Source organism: Mesoplodon mirus (assembly GCF_964341445.2).
Source record: "Mesoplodon mirus genome assembly, chromosome: 2".
Lineage (NCBI taxonomy): Eukaryota > Metazoa > Chordata > Mammalia > Artiodactyla > Ziphiidae > Mesoplodon > Mesoplodon mirus.
The window spans coordinates 49,994,968-50,021,336 of record NC_138977.1 but is presented as its reverse complement, the minus strand read 5'-3'; the positions used below and the strand labels follow the sequence as shown (position 1 = coordinate 50,021,336).

Genomic DNA, 26,369 nt, shown 5'->3' with positions numbered 1-26,369 from the left:
TAAAGCTTAACCCAATTGGAAAGCCAAAATTTGCTAAATGAATTCATACAACAAAAATATAAAAGGGTGCAAAATGGTCTTTCACTGCTAGCCTATATATTCTGCATCAGCTTTAAGATCTACTGAAATGTACCCATTAGCAAACCTTCATTGATACTGGTACTCAAATTACAGTTATAACTTGGGATCCCACTACATTTAAACAAGATACTCCCTATGGTTTTAGGGGAGTTAAACATAAAAGAGTTAAGGTGAGGTATACCCATTTGTTCTCCATCAGAACTCTTGCTTTGCCTAATTTACCCACAGTCATAGCATTTGTTGCCTTAAAATATCTCATAGCAGACACTGAATCTCTGACACAATGAAGTAAAAATTACTTTAAATCTTTGTTGCTTAAAATTGGCTGACAAATAGGACTCCATGGATCTTCCTCACCAGTTAATTTAATACAGCTCAATATAAGTTAAAACGGCTTTCAAGCCTTGTTAAAGCCCATTATGTAGAACCTATTGAGAGAAGGGGTGACTATCCCCAGTGATTCCCATTTGATAGTCCAACTTGGCCTGCTCTTAACCTAAAAACCAATGAATGGCACCTCACAGTAGATTACCACAATCTTAATGATGTGGTCCCACCTATTAAGGTCCCCATACCCAATATTATTGAAATTACTGATTCTGTATAATCCACAACCAGTAAATACCTTTCAGTCACAGATTTTGGCTGATATGATGCAGTATTTCAACAGCCCCTCAGCTGCAGTTTACCTTGGCCTTAGAAGGAATACAATATACCTTCACCTGGCTATTCATGGGGAATCTCAACAGCCCACACATCAACATCACATGCAGTCTTTGTAGGAAGGATTTTAACCTTGTTCAGCTCTCTCCAGGAGCACAGTTATGGCATCACACGGCTAGCATCCTCCTCCAAGGACATTCATTTGACATACTCTTTGATACATATAAACATTCACAAAGGAGCTGACAAAAAGGAATGGACCATTGCCACACACAAAGTACAAGGTCATTGCTACCTCAATAAAATTTCTGGGCATTATTTGATTAGTAAGGGTCTCTTCAGTCCTGGTGCTGTCAAAACAAAACAAACAAACAAACAAACACTATTGACCTTCTCAGCACCAGCACTGTTAAAATAATCCTAACATCTTTTAGGCCTTTTGGATTCTGAAGGCAACCTAATTCTCATTTATAAATTCTACTCAAGCACTTTATGTTGTTACTTGCAAATTTGCCAACCTTGAATGGGGTTCCCTACAACAAAAGGGAATCTAGAATCTGACAAAATCACAATATAGCCATAGTGCCATCAAAAACCTCATGCATTGTATACTCCCATTGTATGCCTCCTGGGGTTTCTGGACCATCCATGATAGCCAAAATTTGTCCCTGAGCTTCCAGTGAAAGAAACTGTCCTCCTTAACTGAATTCTGTAAGCAAGCAGAGTTGAAATTGTTATCTGTACACTGAGCTTTCCTGAAAACAACTCTCACAGGTCCTGAGTCCACGACCCACTCACTGTACCAGGTTGCCCATTAGGCCCTGGGTCATGGAAACAGCACCTTTCAAGCTAAGAATGGTTGCTAGGCCTCTAAGCTAAAACAGAAATGTTACCTGCAGGACAGAACTAAACCTGGGCCCTCTGCCTTATGTCACCTGCAGGAGGGGTGGTCTCCCTAGTCCTCAGTCCCTTGCCAGATGCTATGGTTTTGGAGGAGGTCACCCCTCTTCCAGATCACTTTGGCTACATGGGGTGCCTCTTGAGGTCAACTAAGTGAACAGCAAAGGGTGTTTGTACACTTTACCAGTGGCGTAGCTTCTATCACATGTGAAGGAACTCACTGGAGTTCTGCTTTTCATCCCTAATAAAGGATGGGCCCCAAGGATTAGCACAGCTGGCTAAACTTCTTGCAGTGACCTTAGCACTGGAAGTCCTGGCTAACAACCGGCCCCATCTGCACAGTTTTACAAACTCTTGAGTCACTGACTATGGTCTCCTTAGGCAGAAGGTCTGGCCAGTAGTAGCAACGATTCCTTATCCAAGGTAGTCTCCTTTAGGGTTAAGAATTCTGGAAATTTCTTGCCTCACAGATACCCAAAATATAAATCAACGTCATACATGTCTGTAAACAACTAAAGCCACAATATAAGATCTTACCAAAGCACTACTTGTACCTCTCAGTTCCAGACGTTATTGATAATGACCAAGGCATTCATTTCACTTCTGAAAATATACAGTGATGGGATCTTGGACAAATCATCTCACCACCCTTACTGGCCTCAGGCTACAGGTCTCATAGAATACCATAATGGTTTACTTCAGTTCAAATTCAATGAAGTTAAACATGGCACATTTCGGTCATCATTAATCAAGGGTGAATTGTAATATAGAGTCTAACTTCATTTTTGATGATTGTCTGCTGACAGTTTTTAAGCCTCACTATTCCCCCTTCTTTTGGCCCATATCTGGACAAACTGATAAGAAATCTGGAGTATTTCCCTCATTTAATGTTGGCAGCAAGTTCAAACCACATTTGTAGTAACTCAAATCCCCTCCCCACCTTCTAACCATCACAAAATCCAAGCCCAAGCCAGCCTCCTCTCCCTGATCTCTTAAGCCATTTTTTGGACAGGCTTGGGGAGTCCTCCCCAGAAAGTCTCATTTATGTGAGTAATAAACCTTTAATACCCTCTTGGTATATGTATGGTGTTGTTAGTCTCAATACCCAAACCAGATTTGTGTTCGAATCTATCCATCTTCTGCTTGGTGACAACATATACATATTTAAGTAATTTCTGCCTAGGATATAAAATATTTTCTCAGTTTCCTTGGTTATTTTTTCAATTAATATATTCATTCTTTTAACTGAGACATCCCTAATAAAGAATGGGCCCTAAGCATTAGCACAATTTGCTGAACTTCATATATAGTCATCTTAGCACTGAGCACCCTATTGTCTAAAATTTTATATCTTAGGGTATTTCATTTATAGAGGAATATACTGTCTGATTCTCATATATTTCTTTCTCGGAAGTGTCAGATTTTGTTTCAAAGCCTATCAACTGTTTACTTCACCTTTTGTGGATATAGCATGTTCTCATTCAAGTAAGGCAATCATAGACATTACTGAAAATACTAATATCACTCATGACAGATGAAATATAGTAACTTAGGTGAAACTTGCACGAAGAAATGTGATTTTTTTTTCAAATTACATACTTAACAAGATCAATCCATGTCATTGCTAATTTTATGTGGGAAAAGTGATTTTGTATAATGAAAATTAGAGTACATATTAGTTTTGTACTGTAGATGATTTTCCTTGTGTATATTTTTATTGAAAAATTACTATCTTCTAATTTCAGGTATCCAGTGAGCACTGAACAGTGAACATGAAAGCCTTTCTGGCTGTTACTATATTTTAGTATTTATCTTTTGCCAAACTAAAATAAATACAAACTACAAAGTGAAAATGACTGCTTTATTCCTGGGGTTTGCTTTAAAAGTACAGTAGACAATAGACAAACACTGTTTGGCGCTCATACTTTAGGCCCTAGTGGGAACCTGGGCCTAAAGATGTTGGTGAGATGAAATCTGTGGGAGTATTATGAACTATTTCTGGCCAAGGATATTTTGGTTACTGCAGTGTAAGACTTCAGGGAAGATATCCACAGCACTATGTAAGCCACGGACAGAAAAGATGTCTGTTTCACAGTAGCCAAACTTTTTCTCTCATACACAGGAAATTGGAAAGAATGGAATTCATTGCTTTATGTGCTCTTGAAAAGTAAAAAGAGAAAATGGAACAGAAATCTTTTATCTCTACCACACCCAAAATAATTTCCTTTGCATTTAAACAGTTTTTCTTATAATTTCTATCAAGTCTTCCATATTGATTTGTCTGGTTTTTCAATCTGACTTATCTGTTCAACTTCAGATTATTTCTCTGAGCTGCCTCATCTCCCTTTTTTTTTTTTTTTTTTTGTAGCTGTTCTCATTTTATGTCTAACTGCAGCCATTCCCATTTGAGCCATCTTAGATTTATGTACCTGTATGTTTCTTTAAAGAGCTTTAGGAGCTTCCCTATGCTATTGATTATAGCATGACTGATAAACTATTGTAAATTCCTAGAATAGGTGGACAGGTCATCTTTCTGTTCAGGATTTATTATGAACATCATGGAATTTTTTTTCTCAAACACTCTTTTTCTGGCTTGAGGCTTATACAATTTTGGTAGAATATTTTCATATCTATTTTTCTTAACTAAATTGATTTCCTGTGGTGATCTTATAAGAGGCTTATATTTTGCAATTTTGAAGTGAGGTTTAAATGAAAAAAGAAAATCATAGTATTTTAGACATCATTGATTTCTATTCTCCTAAGCAATGATAATTTTCAAACATAAAGAAGTTCTCATAAAACAGTTTTTTTTTTTATTTTTTTAAATTTATGGCTGTGTTGGGTCTTCGTTTCTGTGCGAGGGCTTTCTCTAGTTGTGGCAAGTGGGGGCCACTCCTCATCGCGGTGCGCGGGCCTCTCACTATTGCGGCCTCTCCTGTTGCGGAGCACAGGCTCCAGACGCGCAGGCTCAGCAATTGTGGCTCACGGGGCCAGCCGCTCCGTGGCATGTGGGATCCTCCCAGACCAGGGCTCGAACCCGTGTGTCCTGCATTAACAGGCGGACTCTCAACCACTGCGCCACCAGGGAAGCCCCTCATAAAACAGTTTTAACTTCAAAATAAGTTGTTTGTGATACGGATTTTTGGAAAACATTTACACTTAAAATAATGTGATATAGACACTTGGAGTAACCAAAAATATAACTCTGAAATGAAAATCAGTTGCATAATCTTTTGATACATACAATTTCATATTTTGAAATTTTTTTCATGGGTAAGTTTATGAATTGAGAATTTATCTGAAATCTTATTTTATTTGAAAGTTTTCCATACCATATTCCAATAACTTAATACATTAGTATGTCTGTCAAGCAAATTTACTTATGCATAACTAAAAGTAATTTCTATGTCAATGTTATATTCTTAGTAAATCAAATGTTTGAAATCTTTGGGTATAAAGAATGTTTTACAGCTTGCAAGTATGAAGTTAGCAGTATAAGAACTTTCTAGATACATGTTCCAGTAAATCACAAAATGAGACTAAAAACCTCTAAAAATGCAGCCTTTCTGATCTGTATAATATTTATGATTGTAAGTAATGTGAAGCCAGCTCTGTTTCCAGAGCACATTCACTGATAAACCCATGTGAATATAGAATGGACTATAGATTATAGTTCTTAAATCTCTGAAGTATTTCCTGTTCTGGTTTGTGAGTTTTCAAGTCTCAGGTTATGTGCCAATCTTCTGTGGTACCCTCTTCCTCTTTGCAATTTAAACCATAGTGTCATTTCTCCTTTATCTTTTCCTCTAGGCACATATTCTCTTTGAAAATGCCTATTCCCTTTAACCTTATGGAAGACAGCACATGAGGATTACAATTTATTAGTTACATTTGGGAATTTTCCTATATAAGCAGAAGAAACCAACATTATGTGTTGTGTTCCAATAGGTACTATATAGTTATGTTGATTATGGCAGTAGAGTTTAACCTAGTTTTTAAAGGAAGGATCTCTTCTTTGCAAGTCTTTCTGTTGCAGAATATATTTGCTAAGTGCTCTATTCTCTTTCTGGTCTTTGCTACCTACAGTTTTATTAATTCATATATCTGAATGATGATTATGACTTTCTAGACTTTAATTCTAGGCTTTAATACACACACACACACACATCTCAGGAAATTGGATATTAATGGATCAAGTCTACTTATTTATACCAAACCAAATTCAGATTTAAAAAAATATAAGTGGTTGGAAATTTTTTCTGAGAAACTCATTTATGTTCATGATATTATTTTGCTGGATCTATAGAAAATGATACACCTAAATTTTATTTAAAGTAATGATTATCAAACATTAATCACTTTGAAATCACAGAGGGTACTTGTTGCTATGTGTACTCCTGAGCTCCCACCTAGAGATTCTAGCTGAGAAAATCTGAAGTTGGGGGGGATGTTAGAAAGAAATTCTAAGTTGGTGGTGACCAGGCTTTGAAAACATATTAGCGTCTCAAGCCTTAATGTGAATACAAATTACCTAAATTACAGATTTGGATTGAGTGGATCTGGGTGGAGCCTGAAATTCTGCATTTTCAATCACATCCAAGGAATTCTGGGTAGCAAGCCCTTCAAGAAGCAGTTCCAAAGGATTATTCATTTTGAGTGACAGCAGAAGTTTCCTTTTAAACTGTGTTCTGAAGGAGGTAATTAAGGAAATTGGCTTTATATACAGTTCTGTCTTCTGTATGATCTTTCTGTATTTTTCACATATATTCACTTCTTAAACATTTTCCATTCATATACTAAGTATTTATTGAGTGTATACAGTGGGGGTAGGCAGCTAATATAGGGTGAAAGATATGCCTCATCCCCTGTGATAGTGGAGAGTAACACAGACCATTTTTGTTGTACTAATTTTATTTTTCAGTTCTGAGATAAATCTTTGGTTCCTTGAAGAGAGGTAAAACATGTTGGAAATGCTAAAGACTCTGTAGATCTGGGTCATGTCGAGGACCTGGTGAGAAGAAAGGCTAGCCTTCTCAAAGGGTTCAGATGAGCCAAAGAAAGTCTAGTTAGAGTTTGCAGCAGCTGCATTTATGTGCTTAGCAGGCAGCCCTGCCTTGCATACATTGACTCAACTGGTTTTTTCAACACTAGTGACCCACAAATGCCTTAGGAATCAGAAAGGATTCTGACTTTCCATTCCTTTTGATCCCCTTGTCGTTATCCCAAGTTCTTTTGACTTAGTTGTTTTTGCTTCAGGCATTTCTTACAGCTAGACCACCAGAGCTATGTAGTAATAAGAGTTGCATTGTGAAATCATTTCCTCGTTATATTTTATATTCAGCTTAAGTCTCTATTACATATTATAACTATCCATAGGCTGGCCCCTCATGGTGTTAGTGGCCTGGTTTTCAGAGAGGACAGAGTCCCCAAGCAAACTTGGAAAGGGGAGGTTTGTCTTTGGATCCCACTGTCCAGTTTCCATTAGCATTCCATTCTCTTCCTTCTCTGGAGAGCTGACTCTGATCTGGATCCTTTGCAGCGTGCCCTCCCTAGTTTGAGGGAAACACCAGACTAACTTTAGCTCTCCACGCATTAGTTAAGTGGCCTTGGGGAAACTCCTTTTGACCTTGAAGCTCATTGCAACTTAGACTCTGAAGTCAGAAGTGCAGTTCCTAGATCCACGTCTTAGTTGTTTGTGATCTTAGAGAGTTTTCTTGTTATGATTCAGATTCCTCATCCATAAAGTGGTGAGAAATGCTTATCCTATATTAAGAAGATTTAATTAAATAACATCTGAAAATTAAATGTTTACAAAGTGACCTTACTTTACCTGGCATATAAAATATGCTTAGTAAATGACAGGAGTCTGGATAGTGTGGGATTAGTGGTGGTTATTATTGATATTATTTTTATTGTTGATATTATATTATTTTTGTTGTTTCTTTTGTTGTACAGGAGCTTTTTAGTTTGAGGTAGTCCCACTTGTTGATTTTTGCTTTGTCATTTGTGCTTTTGGTATCATATCCAAAAATTTCTTTGCCAAGACCAGTGTCAAAGGAGGTTTTTCCATACCTTTTTTTTTCTAGGAGTTTTAAGGTTTCAGATCTTATGTTTAAGTCTTTAAATCATTTTGAGTTAATTTTTGTGAGTGGTATGAAATAGGGGTGAAATTTCATTTTTCTGCATGTGGTCATCCTGTTTTCCCAACACCATCTATTAAGGAGACTATCATTTCCCCATTGAGTAGTCTTGGCTTCCTTGTAAAATACTGGTTGACCATATATATGTGTTGGTTTATTTCTGGGTTTTCTATTATATTGCACTGATCTAAGTGTCTGTTATTACATGAGTACCATGCTGTTTTGGTTACTGTAGCTTTGTAGCATAGTTTGAATCCAGGAAATGTGATGCTTTTGACTTTGTTCTTTCTCAGGATTGCTTTGGCTGTTCAAGATCTTTTGTGGTTTCATACACATTTTAGAATTGTAATTTCAATTTCTGTGAAAAATGTCATTGGAATCTTGATAGGGATTGCATTGAATCTATAGATGGTTTTGGGTAGTCTGGACATTTTAATGATATTAATTATTGCAGTCTATGAACACAGAATGTCTTTCCATTTGTGTCTTCTTCAATTTCTTTAAGCAAAGTCTTATAATTTGCATTGTACAGATCTTTCATTTCCTTGGTAAAAGTTATTCCTAAGTATTTTGTTGTTTCTGATGCTATTGTGAATGAAATAGTTTTCTTTATTTGTTTTATAGATGTATCATTATTATTGTATAGAAACAGTCAGTTTCTGTACATTGACTTTATAATATATTGCCACTGCAATTAGATATCTTCCATATTTTCATAGATTGAACTCTTGGAAAATTTTCATTTTCTTTGGCATTAAGGTGAATTTTGCACACAATATTTTGGACTCCAAATAAAATAAATAACGTAACACTACTTTAAACTTTCCTATTAGGATATTTTGTTGGCTGATTTTAAAATTTATTTTGAAACAATCTCTTTTAGGTACTTTTGCCTTTTTTTGAGTAAATTCTGAATCTTTCAAAAAAATTTTTTTCTACCTTTCCTAAGATGTCAGAATGTTTATATGACATTATGGCAATGAGAAAGGTTGCTCAGATTTCAGAATGATCTCTCCATAGTATATGTTCTAGAAAGGCCAGCGTGTTGCAATATCTGACTAGTGTTTGATGTCCCAGTAATGGTAGTTTTCACTTTTCCACTTACATTTTCAGTTTAAAATTTTGTTGAACAGCAGCAACATTGTGTTATCTTTTTGTTTTTTGACAATAAACAAAATGCTCCCTCACTTAATTCCAAACAAAATATTTAAGTGAATCAAATTCTGTATTTTATTTTCCATAGCTATAAAATATAATTTCTTCATATCCTTTATCTACAGAGATAATTTATGGCATAGAAATGAGATCATGAAGGAGAAATGAATTTTTCCACAATTTATTGAGAAACCTTTTAAACAGTGACACCTTATAAGGAATCAAGCAGATGAAAAATGACAAAGGCTTGTAGAAGTGCATACTGGTAGAAAAAATGTGCTTTGTAGATAAATTATAAATAAAATAGTTGATGAATCAGTGTCAGAAGTAAAAAAAATAAAAAAGATTTACTCCTTATTCTCATTATTAAATTCTGTAGTCATGGAAAGCAGTAGGGCCTGATAGATCATTTAAAGTGAAGGGATAGGGCTTCCCTGGTGGCACAGTAGTTGAGAGTCCACCTGCTGATGCAGGGGACATGGGTTCGTGCCCTGGTCCGGGAAGATCCCACATGCCGCAGAGCGGCTAGGCCCGTGAGCCATGGCCGCTGAGCCTGCATGTCCGGAGCCTGTGCTCCGCAGCGGGAGAGGTCACAACAGTGAGAGGCTCGCATACCGAAAAAAAAAAAAAAAGTGAAGAGATAATTAGTTTTAGGGACTTGGGTAGGGGATGATGTTGATTTTCTAGTCTGTTTGCTATGAAGTTCCTCAGAACATCTCCAAAGAGGCTGATTCTGAAGCAGGTTGTAAGGTGGAAGACATTATGTGGACCAACAGGTGTGAATAGTATTCAGTAAGACCCTTAATCATCAGTAGTGTTGCACTCCAAAAGAGATCTGCATTCAGCAAGTAGACATGGCCTAAAATTTGATTCCAAGATTAGAGAATATCTATCTTTCCAACTCAAAAAATACTTTAAGTTGTGATAATAATGATGATCATCTATAAATTAGGAGGCAGGCTCTCACCAGACACTAAATCTGCCAGCACCTTGATATTGGACTTCCCAGTCCCCCAAACTGAGAAATGTTTGCTCTTTAAGCCATCCAGTCTAGAGTTTTTTTGTTATAGCAGCCCAAACTGATAAAGACACTTGTGGTATTAGATTTGTTCAGTACTTTAACTAAACCTACCCAGGAGATAAAATTGAACTTAACACACACACACACAAGCACATACAAATGAGTATAAGTTAAAGTGGGTAAATAATTTCTTAAAACTGCATGTCAGTCTACAATTATCTCAATAAAAATTTCAGCTACAAAAATGTAGTAATGATTAAGAGGAGCATGTGCAACGGAGTCAGATCACAGGAGACAAATCCTGGTTCTAAATTTTATTGCTATCTTGACCTTCAATTTCTTCTTTGGTAAATTGGTCAGTAACAATAATACCAACTTCATAAGGCTGTTGCTAGAATTAAGTGAGGTAATTAACACAAAGAGCCTAGCATATGCTGCATAGTGAGCACTAAATAAAAAGTTGTAATGCTTAATATATTTTTTTATTCCCAGCATATTTTGTAAGATTTCTATCTCAATTCAGCTCATAAGATTAAAGTGAAACCACAGCAAAAACCATCAATTTGTCGGCAGTTTAGAACCGAAAGACACAAATATCCTGGGGCCATGTTGAATGTGAATCCCAACTGATTTATTAAATCTCTTGAACTACTTGAGGATAGTCACATAAACTAAAGTATCTTTTTTGTTTTTTTCAGAACAATTGAAAAAAAAACTTTTTTGGCATTTCTCTCAAGGAAAGTAAGCTCTGTAAGTAAATTTGGAAAACCTGAGCTTCAGTCCATCTCCTTCTCCTTGGGAAGTAAATGTGTGACCTTAGCAAGTAGTTGAGCTTATCTGAGCCTTAGTTTTTTCTTAACCTTAGAATCAAAATAATAGCATACAATTTATAGTTAGGAATAACATGTGTTGCAAGCAGTTTACAAATTATACTAGATAGAGCATGGGAGTAGGAATTAGAATGCCTGGGGTCAGGCCCTGACTTCTCCATATACTCCTTGAAAAATTGAACTCCCTGAACTTCTGTATTTCCTAATTTTACTTAGGATTAAACTGCATAGGATTGCTGTGAGGAATATATATGTTCATTTATGTATAGTAAGTGTCATGCAAATATCAATTTCTTCTATTATGAAGTATTGAGGCTTTATAAGCACTCCACACACAAATAGATCTCATAAGTGTTATATAATATACTCGCCATGAACTCTTACACATTTTATAGCACTTATTCAGTTCCTCAAACTACCCTTGATGTTCTTTGAATTGAATTTAGAGCCACAGTGCAAGCAAAACAAGAAAATTAATCTTATTAATTTATAGTTACACTTTATAACATAGATAGTAAAAACTGACAAACTAAGTCCAAAATATTAGATTCCTCCTACATAAGTTTCCAAGCTCATTCTGGAAGTAAAGCCGTAAGAATATGATTTTGGGTGGTTCAGCTAAAACCATTTAACCTCAAAGCTGAGTCCATTAAAGAAGAAATAAATTCAATTTTAATAAAATATACTTGTGACAGAAGCAGGGAGTTAGAGGAGGGCAATGGAGACTAATTTACAAATGAATAAGTGTGCCAGGTATTACCTGGTAGAGGTAGGGACAAAAGTCCAATAGTAAAGAAGCAAAATTTGTACTCATTAACCTCTGGCACTGATTCTAGAACAAATGTTGAGTTTGAGAGTTAATGACAGGAATGCTATGATTGCTACATTGTATTTTATGGATTGTGAACCTTTTGCTCAGAGAGCTCAAGAAAATTACCTTGAATTTCACAGCCAGCAAGTGGCCAAGCTAGGATTCAAATCAGTGCTTTCTGACCTCAAAGTTCCTGCTGTAGACACATATGCCTACTGTTTAAGTAGATACATTGAACGAATCTGCTTAAAAATAAAGTGGTCTTTGAAAATGGAAAATATTGTTGAGTTGATCTTTCTTCTTCTTCTAGTTTGGAAAGATATCCAGCAATGCCCTTACATAGATGTCAAATTCCCGTTTACATGCCAGTTTTCAGGCATGTCTACCTTTATACCTGGATATGACAAGAGAAGGAACCAGCATTTCAGGGTGTACCATGTACAATTACCAAAACCATATTTGTGTACACAGCCTGAAGAACCAGCCAAAACTCCGAACAGCATCCTGTAGGAGTCAATGAGCTAATTCCTTAATAAGCCTAAGAAAGATCCTAAGATGGTTTTAGTTTCCTGTTTTGTCTCTGGCTCTTCATGACCATTTTTGAGTGGCAATTTCTTAATAACTTAGATATATGAAGGAAGAGGTGATTTCTTTTGTCAGAATATGAATTGTTGCATTAGAAAGAGCAACAATTCATTTTCTGAATGAACAGAAATTTTTGCCTGTTACAGTAACTGACTATTTTACATATTCTCTTTTCCTACCCACAGTTTAAACTTTTTACATACACACAATTTCTCATATAAAGTATCACTGAGTTTTTGAAATTGAAGTATAAAAGCAGTCTCTCATATAGGTGTAGGATATTAGAATAACCATAAATGTTATATTTGAGCGTTCGATTTTTCCAGAAGCCATGACAAAAGAGGAAATATAACACATACAAAAATTCTTAACATAGAGAAGAAATACTAACACACATATCAACTTATTATTCTTTCATCATTCTATAGAATCATTCTATCATTCTATTCTATTCATCAGAATGAAATGCTGATCACAGAGTTCTGATCATTCATTGTAAAATCTCAGGTGGATGTGACTTTTCTACACTCCACCCCCCATATTTATTTTGTGGACTCTTACTTATTTTTGGTTTGAGCAATGAATGATGGGGGCAATAAAAGGTGACTATCATGGCTGCCAATTGGCTTCAGTGACCACTAATAGGCCACCAAGTCCCAGCTTTATATTTTCTGCCTCAATGTTCCTCTTTTTATATTTTTTATCTTAATGAATGAAACTATCATCTCTGGTATTTAAAACAGAAACTTTGACATAATCCTCAACTCCTTTTCTGTCACTCTTCCATCTTCCCTACATTCAATCAGTCAATAGGATATGTTTATGCTATCTCCTTAATATCTCTTCAGTTTTCTCTGCACAGCTCCTGGTATATATGCCAGTCTCCTAATTCAGGCCATTATCCTCTCTTTCTTAGGTCACTCCAATAATTTCTAGATGCTTTTCTTTCTTGCCTTATTCAGTTCTGTTTTTTGGCATTTTTTATCAGCTTTATCTCTGTTGACAAGAAATATGTTTTCTTCTCTATATCCATAATACCATTCATCTCTTTATTAATGATAACTGCTGCTTCAACTATATCCCATCATTTTGCTTGAAGACTTTATACTGGAACTCATTGAATTTCTGTTCTACTTTGAACATAGCTTTCTAGAACTGGTATGAAACTCTTATTCTAGTAAAATTTTTCTTCCCATGGGATTTCCTGGTTTCATGCCACTGCTTCTTATAGCCTACATATTTTCTTCTTTTTTGGTATATTTTTATGGGAGTCCACTTGCAAGAAAATTCTTCAGACGGTTGAAACTTACAGTAAATTTTGAGTCTTTATGTTTTTATTTTGTTTTTGAATATAGACCTTTATATTCAAAATAGTTTTCCCTCAAAATTTTAAAGACATTGTCCCCTTGTCTTTTAGCATACAGTATTGGGATAAAAAGAATGTGATGTCTGTATGTATCTCATGCCTTTGTAGGTGAGATTTTTTTTCCTACCTCCAGGGAGACATTAACATCTCAGTATAATTGACATAGTGAAATTTCAGTGATCTAAATAAAAGCAAACACAAAATTACCCTGTAGGAATATTGCTCACAATTCAGGGTAATAGGACTCTCATGAAAATAGACATTTTACATTGAAATAAGCTCAATTTAAAAAGTACAAATACAGAAAAATATCCCAATATTAGAGATAGTATTTGCAACATAAATCATTCCCATCTCTTATAAGACTTTAAGGTAATAGATCAGTCTCACAGAGGTGATAAAGTAATTATGTTTAAAGTTATTAAAATGATACTCATGAAAACCATAATGAAAGAATATTATGTTTTGGAAAAAGTTTATTTTGACAAAGAGCCAAATCTACTCTTAGAAATAAAAAATTGTATTGAAATAAAAAAAGACATCTATATGCAGTAGGCAGATTAAATGACAAATTAGATATAGCCAAAGAGCAAACTAGTCTGTTGGGGTATAGAACTAAGAAAATCATACATAATGTCACTCAAATCTATAGAATGATGGGAAATATGAAAGAAGTTATGAGATAGGGAAGATAAAATGAGAAAATTCAGTAAACATCAAATAGTAACTACAGAGGGAGAATATAGAATAAGGAGATACAGTATTTGAAGTGATAAAAATTGAAAATATTTCAAAATCTAGGAAAATTACTAATCACACTTATATTTAGGAAGTATTAATAGCTTCATATTAAACCTCTGTGAAGACTACTTCTCTCTTAGAAGTCCTTTTAAATGCATGCATTCAGTTAAAACTGCCTTTGCCTAGCTAATTACTACACATATGCTTCAGAATTCAATTTAGATGTCAACTTTTATGGGAAGTCTTTGATCTGTCACATTCAAGTAGGGGCCACGTGTACATGAGCTTCTCTGATTACCTTTATCTTAGATACCCTGAGCATAGCATTTCCAGTTACTCTGATCTTAGTGTTCCTCAGCAGATTCTCATACATTTAATGCTTACATGTGTGTCCTCTAGAACGTATCTTTTGATTGATGAATTTTCACTGACTAGCACATAGCAAGCATCCATTAAACATTTTTGAATGAAATTGAATTTCACACAACATGCAGCTGCTCTTAAGTACACCATAATTGCAAGAACCTCAAAATGAATGTCAAGGCAAGGCTTCCTATACGATTTTGATGTATCACAAAGTCACTGTCACATATTAATTTATAGCTGTATGTTATAACTTAAAATTTATGCATTATGGTATTTAGAGAAGATAAATCCTATAATCATGGCAGTAAGAAAAAGGTTAAATTACTGTGTTCTACATGGGAAGATATCCACCTATTATGATGTTTCTCAAGCTTGACTAATGGATGGACTTCTTTAAAGAAAAGTGTACATGAATCTGCACAACTGATTTTATTCACCTGTTAAATTATTAAGGCCTACTGAAGACATAGCAAGGAATTATTTTTGTTGTAATTTATTTAAATGTGTGCAAATATAGAATTAAATTACTTTTATAAATGTGACAAAACCATAAAATCAAAGCAAATTTAGAAATTAAACATAAACAAAGTCTATAAAACCACAAAGGAAAATTAATAATATAAACTCGATGTGATACATGATACTGCTTTGCTGAAATTAAATCTATTTGGTGTTATATCTTGAGTTCAGCATGCCTCTCCTGATACATGGCTTATGGTATCTAAATTCTTCCACTGTTTCCTGTTTTAAACTACTGTGGAGTCAGTTAGCTTTCACTTGGGAGGTGGGGCAGGGTTATATCTTTTATGTGTTAAATCTCTTTTGTTCTTTTCTCATCAGCTTGGGAAAATTAAAGAAGTCTTAATTGGCCCTTCCTCAATTATAAAAACAAATGAAAACCCAGGCACTGTGATCTTTAGTAACCTGTAGGTCACCTAATTGTCCCAGAATGTTTCTTTTAATTTCTGGATTATCTCAGAAATTGAAACATTTTAAGGTTTTCAGAGAAAACTCAGAATGCTAAAATTATGTCTTCATACCTCCAAGTGTCCCTGGGCCCCTATCGGAGAGACTCTGCCCTACTACTACCTTGATAAGTGTTAGTAAACCAAATAATCATTTTGTCATTGGAATTCTGAGTTCTTGAATTAATAGGGGATATTATGAAAAGTTAAAGATAAATGCAGAATGTATAAGATAGGAGTTCTTTTGAATCCAGAGTATTTAAAATTGAGATAATACTTTCCCTTTCCTTCTAAGTTTATAAGCCTGATTCATCTAGAAGTGTTTTCATCTGATTTTGCTTTTCACTCTTTTTAAATTGCATGGTCTCCTTGAAAAATAACTTTCCTCACCATATGTGGTGATTATGTGATCAGTTTAGGCTATATACTTCTTAAAGATCATTTCTTCCTCAGTGCCTCAGTGTAATTTTTGTTGTATATCAGTTACTTCTAAAGGATAAAAGCATGAAAATCAGATTGTTTAAAAAAAAAAAAAAAAAAAAAGGAAGGCACATTTTTATTCCAAGATATTGAACAAGATTTCTTGCAGGGTGGAGCATCTAATAAGAAAGTTACCCAATTTAACCTTCATTGGATGAAAAAAATAATAGATTTAATCACCCATGGCATGACTTTTTTTTCTTTTTTGCGGTACGTGGGCCTCTCACTGTTGTGGCCTCTCCCATTGTGGAGCACAGGCTCCGGACGGGCAGGCTCAGCGGCCATGGCTCACAGGCCTAGCCGCTCCGCAGCATGTGGGATCTTCCCGGACCGGGGCACGAACCCGTGTACCCTGAATCGGCAGGCGGACTCTCAACCACTGCGCCACCAAGGGAGCCCTACATCCCTTTTTTAAAAAAATCATTACCACGATGTAGACAATGGACAGATCCATTACCCACAAAAGTTTACTAGAAATGCCACACTTCCCATGTCAGGCTATTACTGATCTGCTTTCTGCAACCCTAGGTTACTTTGCATTTTCTAGAGTTGTATGTAAATAGACTCATACAGTGTGTATTCCTTTTTTTTTCTCTCTCAACATAATTTATTTTGAGATTCATCTATGTTGATGTCAATATTATGGTTCGTTATTTTTTAGGGCTGAGTAATAAGCAATTGTGTGGACATACCACAAAATTTTCATCTATTTACTGGTTGATGTTTCCAGTATTGGCCTGTTACAAACAAAGATGTTTTGTCATTTCCCTGTAAATTTTTGTGTAGACCTGTCTTTCATTTTTTTGAATCATTTGGTACACATATGTTTAGCTATTTAAGTAACTGCCAAGTTGTTTTCCAGAGTAGTTGTGTCATGTTACCTTACCACTACCTGTGTATGAGTTCTGTCTGCCTTAAATCATAACCAGCACTTGGTATGGTCAGTCTTAACGTTAGACTTTCTAGTAGAGGTGTCATCGTATCTCAGTTGTTGTTTGTATGTATGTCTTATTTTTGGTGAAGTGTGTTCAGATATTTTACCCACTTTTATATTAGGTCATTTGCCTTCTTTATATTGAATTGTAAATGTTTTTTATTTACTCTTGGTGTAATTCCTTTGTCAGATTTTTGTTTTGAAACTGCTTTCTCCCTGTATGTGAATTGACTTTTAATTTTCTTAACAGTATCTTTTGGAGAGCAAAAGCTTTGTTTCAATGAAAATCCAATTTCATTTTTCTTTTATAGACTATACTTTTTATATCTTATATAAGAAATATTTGTCAAACCCATTAAGATTTCTCCTATTTTTTCTTCTAAACTTTTACAATTTTATTGCTTAAATTTAGGCCTATAGTCCATTTCAAAGTTTTTAGTTTTATTTTTTGGTATGAGGCAAGGGCTGAGGTTTTGTTTTTGTTTTTTGCATATAGTTATCCAGTTATTCGCTAAATACTTATTCTTTCTCCATTTAATTTCATTGGCAACTTTGAAACTAATCATAGTAATCATACATGTGTGGGTCTATTTCTAGATTCTTTATTTTGTATCATTGATCTGTTTTTCTATCTTTATGCCAGTACCATACTGTGATGATTACTATAACTATAAGCCTTTAAGGTATGTGGTGGTAGTTCTCCAACTTTGTTTTCGTTTTTCAAAGTTGTTTTGTCTATTCTAGACCATTTGCAGTTCCATATGAATTTTAAAATCAGCTTATCAATTTCTAAAACAAAGCCTGCTGGGATTTTGACTGGGCTTGCATGAATCTATAGATTAATTTAGAGGAGTATTGACATCTTAACAGCATTGTGTCTTCCAACATTTAAACAAGTACTATCTCTCCATTTATTTAGAGAGTTTGATATTTATATAGTTACCATGTCTTTTTGATGCATTTAGATTTATCTTTACTGTTATAGATTGTGAATTTTCCTTTTCTCTCTTTTTTCTTTATTGTTTCTGATCTTTTATAATTTGATGAATTTCCCCCTCATTTTTCTAATTTGAAAGTTAAATTCTTTTTTTAAACATTTCTTTTGATATTGCCCTGTGAAACTAATTTATATAATATAAAATTTATCAGTGGCTTATCCTAGTACCAAAGAATATGAAGAATATAGATCTTTGAGTACTTGGTTCTAATTATCAGTTTACCAGACTGCATGCTGCTTTATTATTTTCTCAGTATTTTATCTTTATATTAAAAAAAATTTAACCCCACATAAGCAATATTATTACTATTTATACCATAATTCAGACCATAATTTAAAAAAATTGCCAAACTGTTCTTTCTCTTTAACCTCCATCCCTTCCTGCATTTTTGCTTTCTTTCTGAGATCTTTTGTATGTTGTAATTTTGGTTTGTGAGCTCTTATACTTAGAACTCTATTAGAAGAATTCTTAAAGGATTTACTTGAAATTGTCCCCTAGACTGGGTTTGTATTTGCTTCTGCTAGCCTGCAGGTATAATTCCAAATGAATTGCACTTTAAATAAAAATGATCACCTTGCATATTTTAAAACTGTGCAAAGTATATGGTTTTAGTCCCCCAAATTTTATGAGCTTGGCCTCTGGTTACGTTCTGAATTCCTGTTTTTAGCACAGAATATGTCCTTATTTTTTGTCAGCGTATCTATGCATTTTAAAAGTGTTTTAGAACTATTTCATGTAGCATTTAAAAAATTACAGAAGAGTTCAGGATAAACAGCCCATCATTCTGCTGAAAATGGAATTCTATACACCTAATTTTGGTACAACTCTTCTATAGCTTCATGGAAACAAAATTTAGAACTCACAGCACTGATTTCATGGTAAATCTCCTGGGAAAGGGCATTTTCTCCAACTGGCAGCTAGGTATGGCCCTTCAAAATCTGCCAACATTCGGGAGAGATCAATACCATGGAGGGACAGGCATTTATATTTCACATAAATAAAAGCCCATAACTGGATGCATTACTACATGAAGTTTTATTTATATTTTTAATTGAGACATTAATTTACTTTTATTAATTTATTTTTATATTCCTTAATGTGTGCAATCTATAGCAGTATGGTATGTGCATTACTTGGTATTGATACAAGACTTAAAATATTCTTGGCCAATTCTTTAAAGTGCTTCATATATGAAGCACCTTTCTCTGCTGTCCTTCTGTATGTCATTAGTATTAAAGCCATTCATGGTGATTCCTTCGGCCTGTCCTGGGTTTCAGGGAAGACCAAAGTGCTTCATGAATAAGTAGTAACATAAAAACAAAACAGAAAATAAAAGCACAAGGAAAACATCTTCTTGATTTATTACATGTGGATTCTGAATTTCTGTGGACTATTCAGACCCTAGTGATTTCTAACAGCAGCATGAAAGAGATACTATAGCACAATCAGCTTGGGTGGTCAGGGTGCACAACAAAACAAACTTTCTCTTAAAGGCTCTAGATAACCTGTCACTCGAAGCAAATTCTCATATCTGTAATATCTACTGTTACTAGTAATAATACATCAATAACGAAGCTTAGAAGATTTCTGACAGGGACTCTATAAACATCCTCTTTTCATCTTTCCATCACAACTTCTACCACTTCAGCCCTTGATTTGTCTGACCTCAAAACAACAAAAACAGTTCAATATTTTTAAATGGAGCAATTGGTTTTCCTATTCAGAAAAATTTTGGAATTAGTTCTTTGTGTTGGTTGCTGGCCATGTTGATCATATGTTCTTATTTAATTTACTCATTGTATAAAGTACAACACCTGGGTAAAATATTTGTGTTGATTTCTCAGAGTAAGAAAAGCTGCTTACCTGAGTAAACCCCTCTGTACCTAATATAGTATAATAACCAATCCAAAATCATAATAATTATTTAGGCTTTATGAGGCTATCCAACCAAGCAAGTTATTATCTAGTACTAGTGTTAAATTTTGCTATGTTATAGTAATCTAGTTTTCCCATTAAATAAGTATAAAGACATTTATGTATTTTTAGCAGAGTTTGCTAAATTCTTAAGCTATTCCATTTATTTAAACCTCGAGGATGTTCTTACAAGTTGAAGATAAAAAGTTTGTTGAGGGTTATTTCAAAATTTGTCTTTAATTTGGTTGCTGCAAACAAGAAGTGATCACAAATGGTTACTACCTGACTTATTTTCTCTGAAAATATGACAGATAAATAACATTTTTATTTCATGTAATATTTGGTATTATAGATGTCTTCAATATGCAGAATATGTGAATTCTGTCATTCATCTGTTTAAATTACATATCATAGGAATCATGTACCTAGTGTTCCCTGTCTATAAGAGTCTAAAGATTGCAGCAAAACACTACTTTTTCAAAATGCACTCAAAAACTGTGTTGTTACTCTATACTAGATTTGTTTTTTTTTTTTTTTTTTTTTTTTCCTTTTTGCGGTATGCGGGCCTCTCACTGTTGTGGCCTCTCCCGTTGCGGAGCACAGGCTCCGGACGCGCAGGCCCAGCGGCCATGGCTCACGGGCCCAGCCGCTCCGCGGCATATGGGATCCTCCCAGACCGGGGCACGAACCCGTATCCCCTGCATCGGCAGGCGGACTCTCAACCACTGCGCCACCAGGGAGGCCCTAGATTTGTTTTTTTTTAAAGCAGCAAATAAACTTTTTATTTCCGCAACACAACCCATCTTCCCTTTCCCCCAGGAGCATAAACTGACCCCAGCCATCAAAGCAGAGGACAAAAGCTGATAAGTGACAGAAGGCAAAGGGTTACTAGAAAAATAGATTCTGCCCAAGGCTCTCCTCCCAGGGATTCAAATCCCTGTCCCCAGGCTCCCCTCCAGGGCTCACCAAATGGAACTAAGCACAAGAAGAGAGGCTGGAAACCTGACAAAAGGAACTCCACTGAACAAAAGGGAAAGGAGCCTGGCAGTGAAAAGACCTGAGGGTTTGGGGAGGGGAGGAGCTTTGCTCCTAGATTAAGTGCTGAAAAAAAGGAAGGGGTGGGGGGAGGAATAATTTATTGGGTGATGTGACGTATGGAGTTTCGATCATGTCGGCCATTCCAGATCTCTCACTGAAGCTAAATTCTGGCCAGTCTATGGAGGTAGAAATTGGGGATGGAAGAAAAATTAGAATCCTTCGTACTTCCCCCAGAGAGTAGACTGTTTATTATCCAGGTCTACCCTTTTCTCAGCCTGCCTCCCCCACAAAAGCTTCCAAATCCCTTAGCTAAAATTTACATCAGAAAATGGAATTGGAAATGAGGGCTGTCATGAGTCTTGCCCAAATCCTCCAGTCTCAGAACTGACATGAAAGTTGAACAGGGATGGGGAAAGGGAAGTTAATAATGAGATTACAATCTCCCCTCATCCCCTACTCAAAAACTCAGATCCCTGGGCAGAGGGAGGGAGAGAAGACCAGGCAACTGTTTTCATCAGGGACCCATGCAGACCTGTTGGACAGACTTAGTAGATGAGAAGACTGAGCTGGAGGCTGGGGGCATTCATTAGGCTCCTAGAGGAAGAAGCAGGGGCCTGGGGTCAAGGAGGAGCAGGAAGCAACGCAGTCACAAATAGAGGAGCCTTTGAGCTCCCAAACTTATGGGCTACTTTCCACCACCACCCGCCCCCCGCCCCAGTGCTAACCAGAGGGGCCCCTGCGGGTGGCAGGTTGATCAAGGGCAGAGCTTGATACGGGTACCCTTGGAGAGCACCCGGAAGAAAGGGAAGACAAGCTCGCCCAGGAAGGCAGCCGAAAAGGTGTGCACGTGAGCCAGAGTCTCTGCATTGTAGAAGCCCAGGCGCCCGGCCTCATAGTCCAGGTACACACCAAAGCGCCTTGGTTTCTCACTTGGGCTCAGCAGTGTCTGCTCCGTTGAGCTCTGTGCCTGGTAGCGTTTGCCATTGGTGCCCACACACCACACTTCCCGCTGGAGCAGGGGCTGCTGGGGCAGGTGGAGCCGGCGGTGGTGATGGCGAGAGGAGCTGGCATCACTGCTGCCCACAGAGGACCCCCCAGAGCCCACCTTCTCCTTATGATGGGTTGATTCACGGGCAGCACTCACTGCCCAACCCCGCCGCCCGCCCACCTCTACCTCCCAGTAGTGCCGGCCAGAGTGGAAGCCCTGGGCCCCCAGCACGCAGCAGTCTGCCGAGAAGCGCTTGGAATGGTCAGCAACCTCCTGCCGCTGCTCTGCCAGGCGGATCCCGCGGCGGTCAGGGGACAGCATCAGGGCCGGGTGAGCCGTGTCAGGGTCCAGCGTCAGGTCCACTCGGGCAGCCTGACAGAACATCCGGCTCATTTTCCTCACGATGGCGTCTGTCAGGAAGTCATGGCTATGGGGTTGACACAGGTCAGGGGACCAGACCTCTGGGGGCTGCAGCTGTACCTCTTCACACCTATTGAAAGTCTCCTTGATGTCCTGGAGCAGCCGCAGGCCCCCCTGCTGGCTCCGCTCCTGGGCCTCAGCCAGCAGGCGACTCAGCTGGGCAGCCTGCTCCGAGAGGCGGCTGGCCACTGCTCCCGCGCGCCCCAGCTGAGCTTCGTGCATCTCTCGGAGGCGCCGCTCTAGCCCTGCCTGCTCTTCGGCCAGAAACCGTGTCAGCCGCCCAAATTCTGAGGCCACAGCTGCCAGCTCTGACTTCATCTGGCTCTTCAACTCTGTCACCCGCCTCTCCTCCTTGGCCTTCATCTTCTGCACAGCCTCCAAGTGCTTCCTCAGTGGTTCCACATGCCCCTGCGGTTTGGCCTTGTACTCCTGCACCACCTCCTCCAATGGCACCATGCTGTGCTGTTTGTGGCTCCTGGATTCTCGGCACACCACACAGATGGCTTCTTCATCCACCTCGCAAAAGAGCTTCAGGGCTTCTTGGTGTTTGGGACAAATGCCCTGCTCGTTCCCACGGCTCCCTCGACCAGGGGTTGGGTGCATCTGCCGAATCACCTGGACCATGTTGGCCAGCTGCAGGTTGGGGCGGAAGCTCCTCCTGGGAAAGCTCTTGCGGCACTGGGGGCAGGTGAAGCACCTCCAAGGGGGTGGAGGCGGGGTCAGTGGGGTGACGGGATCTAGCTCCTCTTCCTCGTCCTCCTCCAGCACTTCCTCCTCATCCTCCTCGTCCTCCCCCCTCAGGTCCCCCTCCACGTTCCCCAAGTAGTAGTCCAGGTCTTCCTCCTCGTCTTCCTCCTCCCACACGTAGTCCATGTTTTCCCAGTTGGACCCGCCCATGCCACTGGTCCAGAACACACCCTCCTCTTCCTCCTCGACTTCCTCCTCCATGTGGCCCTCATAGTCTTCATCCCGCATGGGGGTGTCCCAACCCCCACCGGCCTCCACTTCCTCCTCCTCTCTGTCCTCCTCCTCTTCCTGCCGGTCTAACTCGTCCCTGTCCTCTTCATCCTCCCCTCCCCACAGCTGGGTTACACACACTCGGCAGAAGTTGTGCCCGCAGCCGATGGACACAGGGTCCGTGAAGTAATCGAGGCAGATGGCGCACACTGCCTCCTCCTGAAGGGTCTGCACAGGGTTGGGTGTCATGGCAACGGCAGCCATCTTAGTGTCCAGTCGGCCAGTGTAGACGGGCGGTGGGGGGCGGGGGAGTCTTCCCTCTCAGACGCCCTGACGACCCAGCCCCACCCCCAGCCCTGCCTCTCCACACCTTGCCTCAAGCACAGCCAGAGAAATGTCCTCCCGACAACCCACCCCTCCGCACAGAGTTCCCTACTCTCAGACGACAGCCGTGTCCCTGAGAGGGGAGGGGACACAGCTGAGCGATACCGCCAAGTCCCTCAGGTGGCCCTGAGTGCAAATCTACCCAAAAGGTCCATTGGCCTCCTCATAAACCCCCGCCCCTCCTCACTTCCTGGCCCCGCCCCCTCATTTCCGTCCCCCCAACACTTCCGGTGCTGCGAGCCAACCAAGCTCGCGAGTTCCATCCGCGGTCACGCTACATCTCTTTCTACCCCTCTCCCTACCCTTACCCGCCCCGGGCCCCTGGGTGACAGAAAACGGTGAGAAGACGCTCTAGCAGGCACTCGGGAACAGGGCGGGAGACCTAGAAAGACGGAGGCGCACGCCTCTGTGATGCGAGGGAGCAAGGAACGCAGATGAAACAGAAAGCTCGGCCTCCCCCATCGCCCACCACTGGGGATAAACGTCGGGGGACGGTGGAAGGCCTTAGCGCCCGTCTGCTCTCGGTGCTATGACCGTATCGGCCCGGCGCCATCCTACCGACCGGACACAGAGAACTGCAGCAGGGACTCCGCACTGCCGATTATACTAGATTTGTTATATCAAGAAGAAAATGCTTCTTTATCTTGCTTAAAATTTATACTTTCTATTGCCTTATCTAGATTACACCAATCTTGCTCTTTAAAAGACTTTGTTGGTGTCAGAATTTGTATTCTAACTTATGGTTCTGCTTATGGCTATATTTCACATTAGCATTAAAATATACCAGTTTAGATTTCTTTTGTCACCCTCCCAAGAGCATGTGTTTGTTATGTGTTGACACTGGGTATGATGATGAGGAAGCCAAGAACACATGGATGAGATTAGGGTTTGTGTAACTCAATTATCCAAGTTCTGATTGTTTCAACTGGCACAGCGAACCTAGCAGGGAAGGAAGAACTGTGGTCCTCTCTGCATTGGAGATGAAGGTCTGTGTGACTGGGTTATCATTTTTGCTAATGGGCCAGGTGCAGTTAATTACTGCTTTTATCAATGTTCATTGACCCATTGGAATGCAATTAATAAATTGTTCTGTTGGCTTAAGGTGAGGGGAAAATTTCAAATTTATTTAGAAAAAATTTTATCTTTCTCTAACTTGTGATCTTATGCTTTATGTATATATGTAGGAAGACTCAAATTCAGTTCAAGGTGACTAACTGAACAAACTTACAATTTAAGAAAGATCACAAATTTTTAAGTGTACAACACAGTATTGTTGACTATAGGTACAATGTTGTACAGCAGATCTCTAGAACTTATGCATCTTGCTTAACTGAAATTTTACGCTCATTTATTAGTAATTTAAGAGGGTAGATCTCATGTTAAATGTTCCTGCCACAATAAGATAAAATATTTTTTAAGAGATCGGTTAGCACTGATATTGGCTTTTGAGTTATACTGGTTGTTCAGAGACTGATTTACCGTTATTGAAACACAACAAGATTTGACGTGTTAGCTTGGAATTCTGAGTTTGCTAGTTGATGAAGTTTGACTTGTTTCTCACTAAAGGCATTCATCCTGTTAGGCTGCATGTTAAGTGTACCAGGGAGCAGAGTGCTTAGTCACCACAGCACCCCCTCAAACCTTCTTACAAGTCAGAAAAAGCCCACTTAATGCCTGCCTGCAATCAACCACTCCAGAGATTCTTTCACGTACTTAACTGGTGCTATCATAAGTACTAGCCTGAGCACTTTTTTATCACTGTCTTATTTCTCCTAAAGATTGATTGTTGCACGTGATTTGTTTTCCACAAGCACAAAATGCCACTGTGATAACAGAGCAAACTTGTACTATCTGGAACAAAGGGGGCAAAAATTAAGGCTTAAGAGGTAACTTGGAGATGCTTTGTTCTAAATCTGAAAACAATAGCTTAGCTCAGCAGTGAGCTTTTCTTCCCTCGTGGTCCTTTCTGGGGTTACTTATTTAAAGTGGTGGGAGCATCTCAGGGCATTTGACCAGGTGTCAATGAAGTGAAATGGCCTGTGTGTTGGTTTTGCCACTTACAACTACTCATCAAAGGAAAATATCTCAAATCCCCAGAATAAATCAAGATTTAAACTTTTATTTTTCTTAAAATTTAATGCCAATTAATTTACTTAGTACCTTCATACCTGGAAAATGACATACGATCACCACTGTGAACCTAGTACCAGAAAATAAATTTTACTATTTACCTACTCTGTGGAAGATATGATGTGCTATAATTTTCTATTTATTCTTTTCTTTTTAAAGATTTAATTTTATTTATTTTTTTGACTGCGTTGGGTCTTCGTTGCTGCATGCGGGTTTTCTCTAGTTGTAGCAAGCAGGGGCTACCCTTCATTGCGGTGCATGGGCTTCTCATTGCAGTGGCTTTTCTTGTTGCAGATCACAGGCTCTAGGCACGCAGGCTTCAGTAGTTGTGGCGCACGGGCTTAGTTGCTCTGCGGCATGTGGGATCTTCCTGGATCAGGGATCGAACCCGTGTCTCCTGCACTGGCAGGTGGATTCGTATCCACTGCGCCACCATGGAAGTCCCTCTATTTATTCTTTTACGCCCATTTCTATAAGATATCCCTTTACTGGCCTCCTATGT

The 26,369-nt window shown here is 38.4% G+C and overlaps 1 protein-coding gene across 3 annotated transcripts; it reads right to left on the bottom strand.

The window, feature by feature from the left end:
* Positions 1-21,435: 21,435 nt before the first annotated feature.
* LOC309792388 (E3 ubiquitin-protein ligase TRIM41-like) lies at positions 21,436-23,617 on the bottom strand (the record flags this gene model as incomplete). Of its 3 annotated transcripts, none has more annotated exons than XM_082602004.1 (2): positions 21,436-21,582; positions 22,157-23,617. In XM_082602004.1, 2 exons carry the CDS (start codon positions 23,615-23,617, stop codon positions 21,454-21,456), a joined length of 1,590 nt encoding a protein of 529 aa, XP_082458130.1. The 3 variants fall into 3 exon arrangements, with proteins under 3 accessions (XP_082458130.1, XP_082458131.1, XP_082458129.1); XM_082602005.1 differs by having other exon boundaries at positions 22,163-23,617; XM_082602003.1 differs by lacking the exon at positions 21,436-21,582 and having other exon boundaries at positions 21,743-23,617.
* Between the last annotated feature and the right edge of the window lie 2,752 nt (positions 23,618-26,369).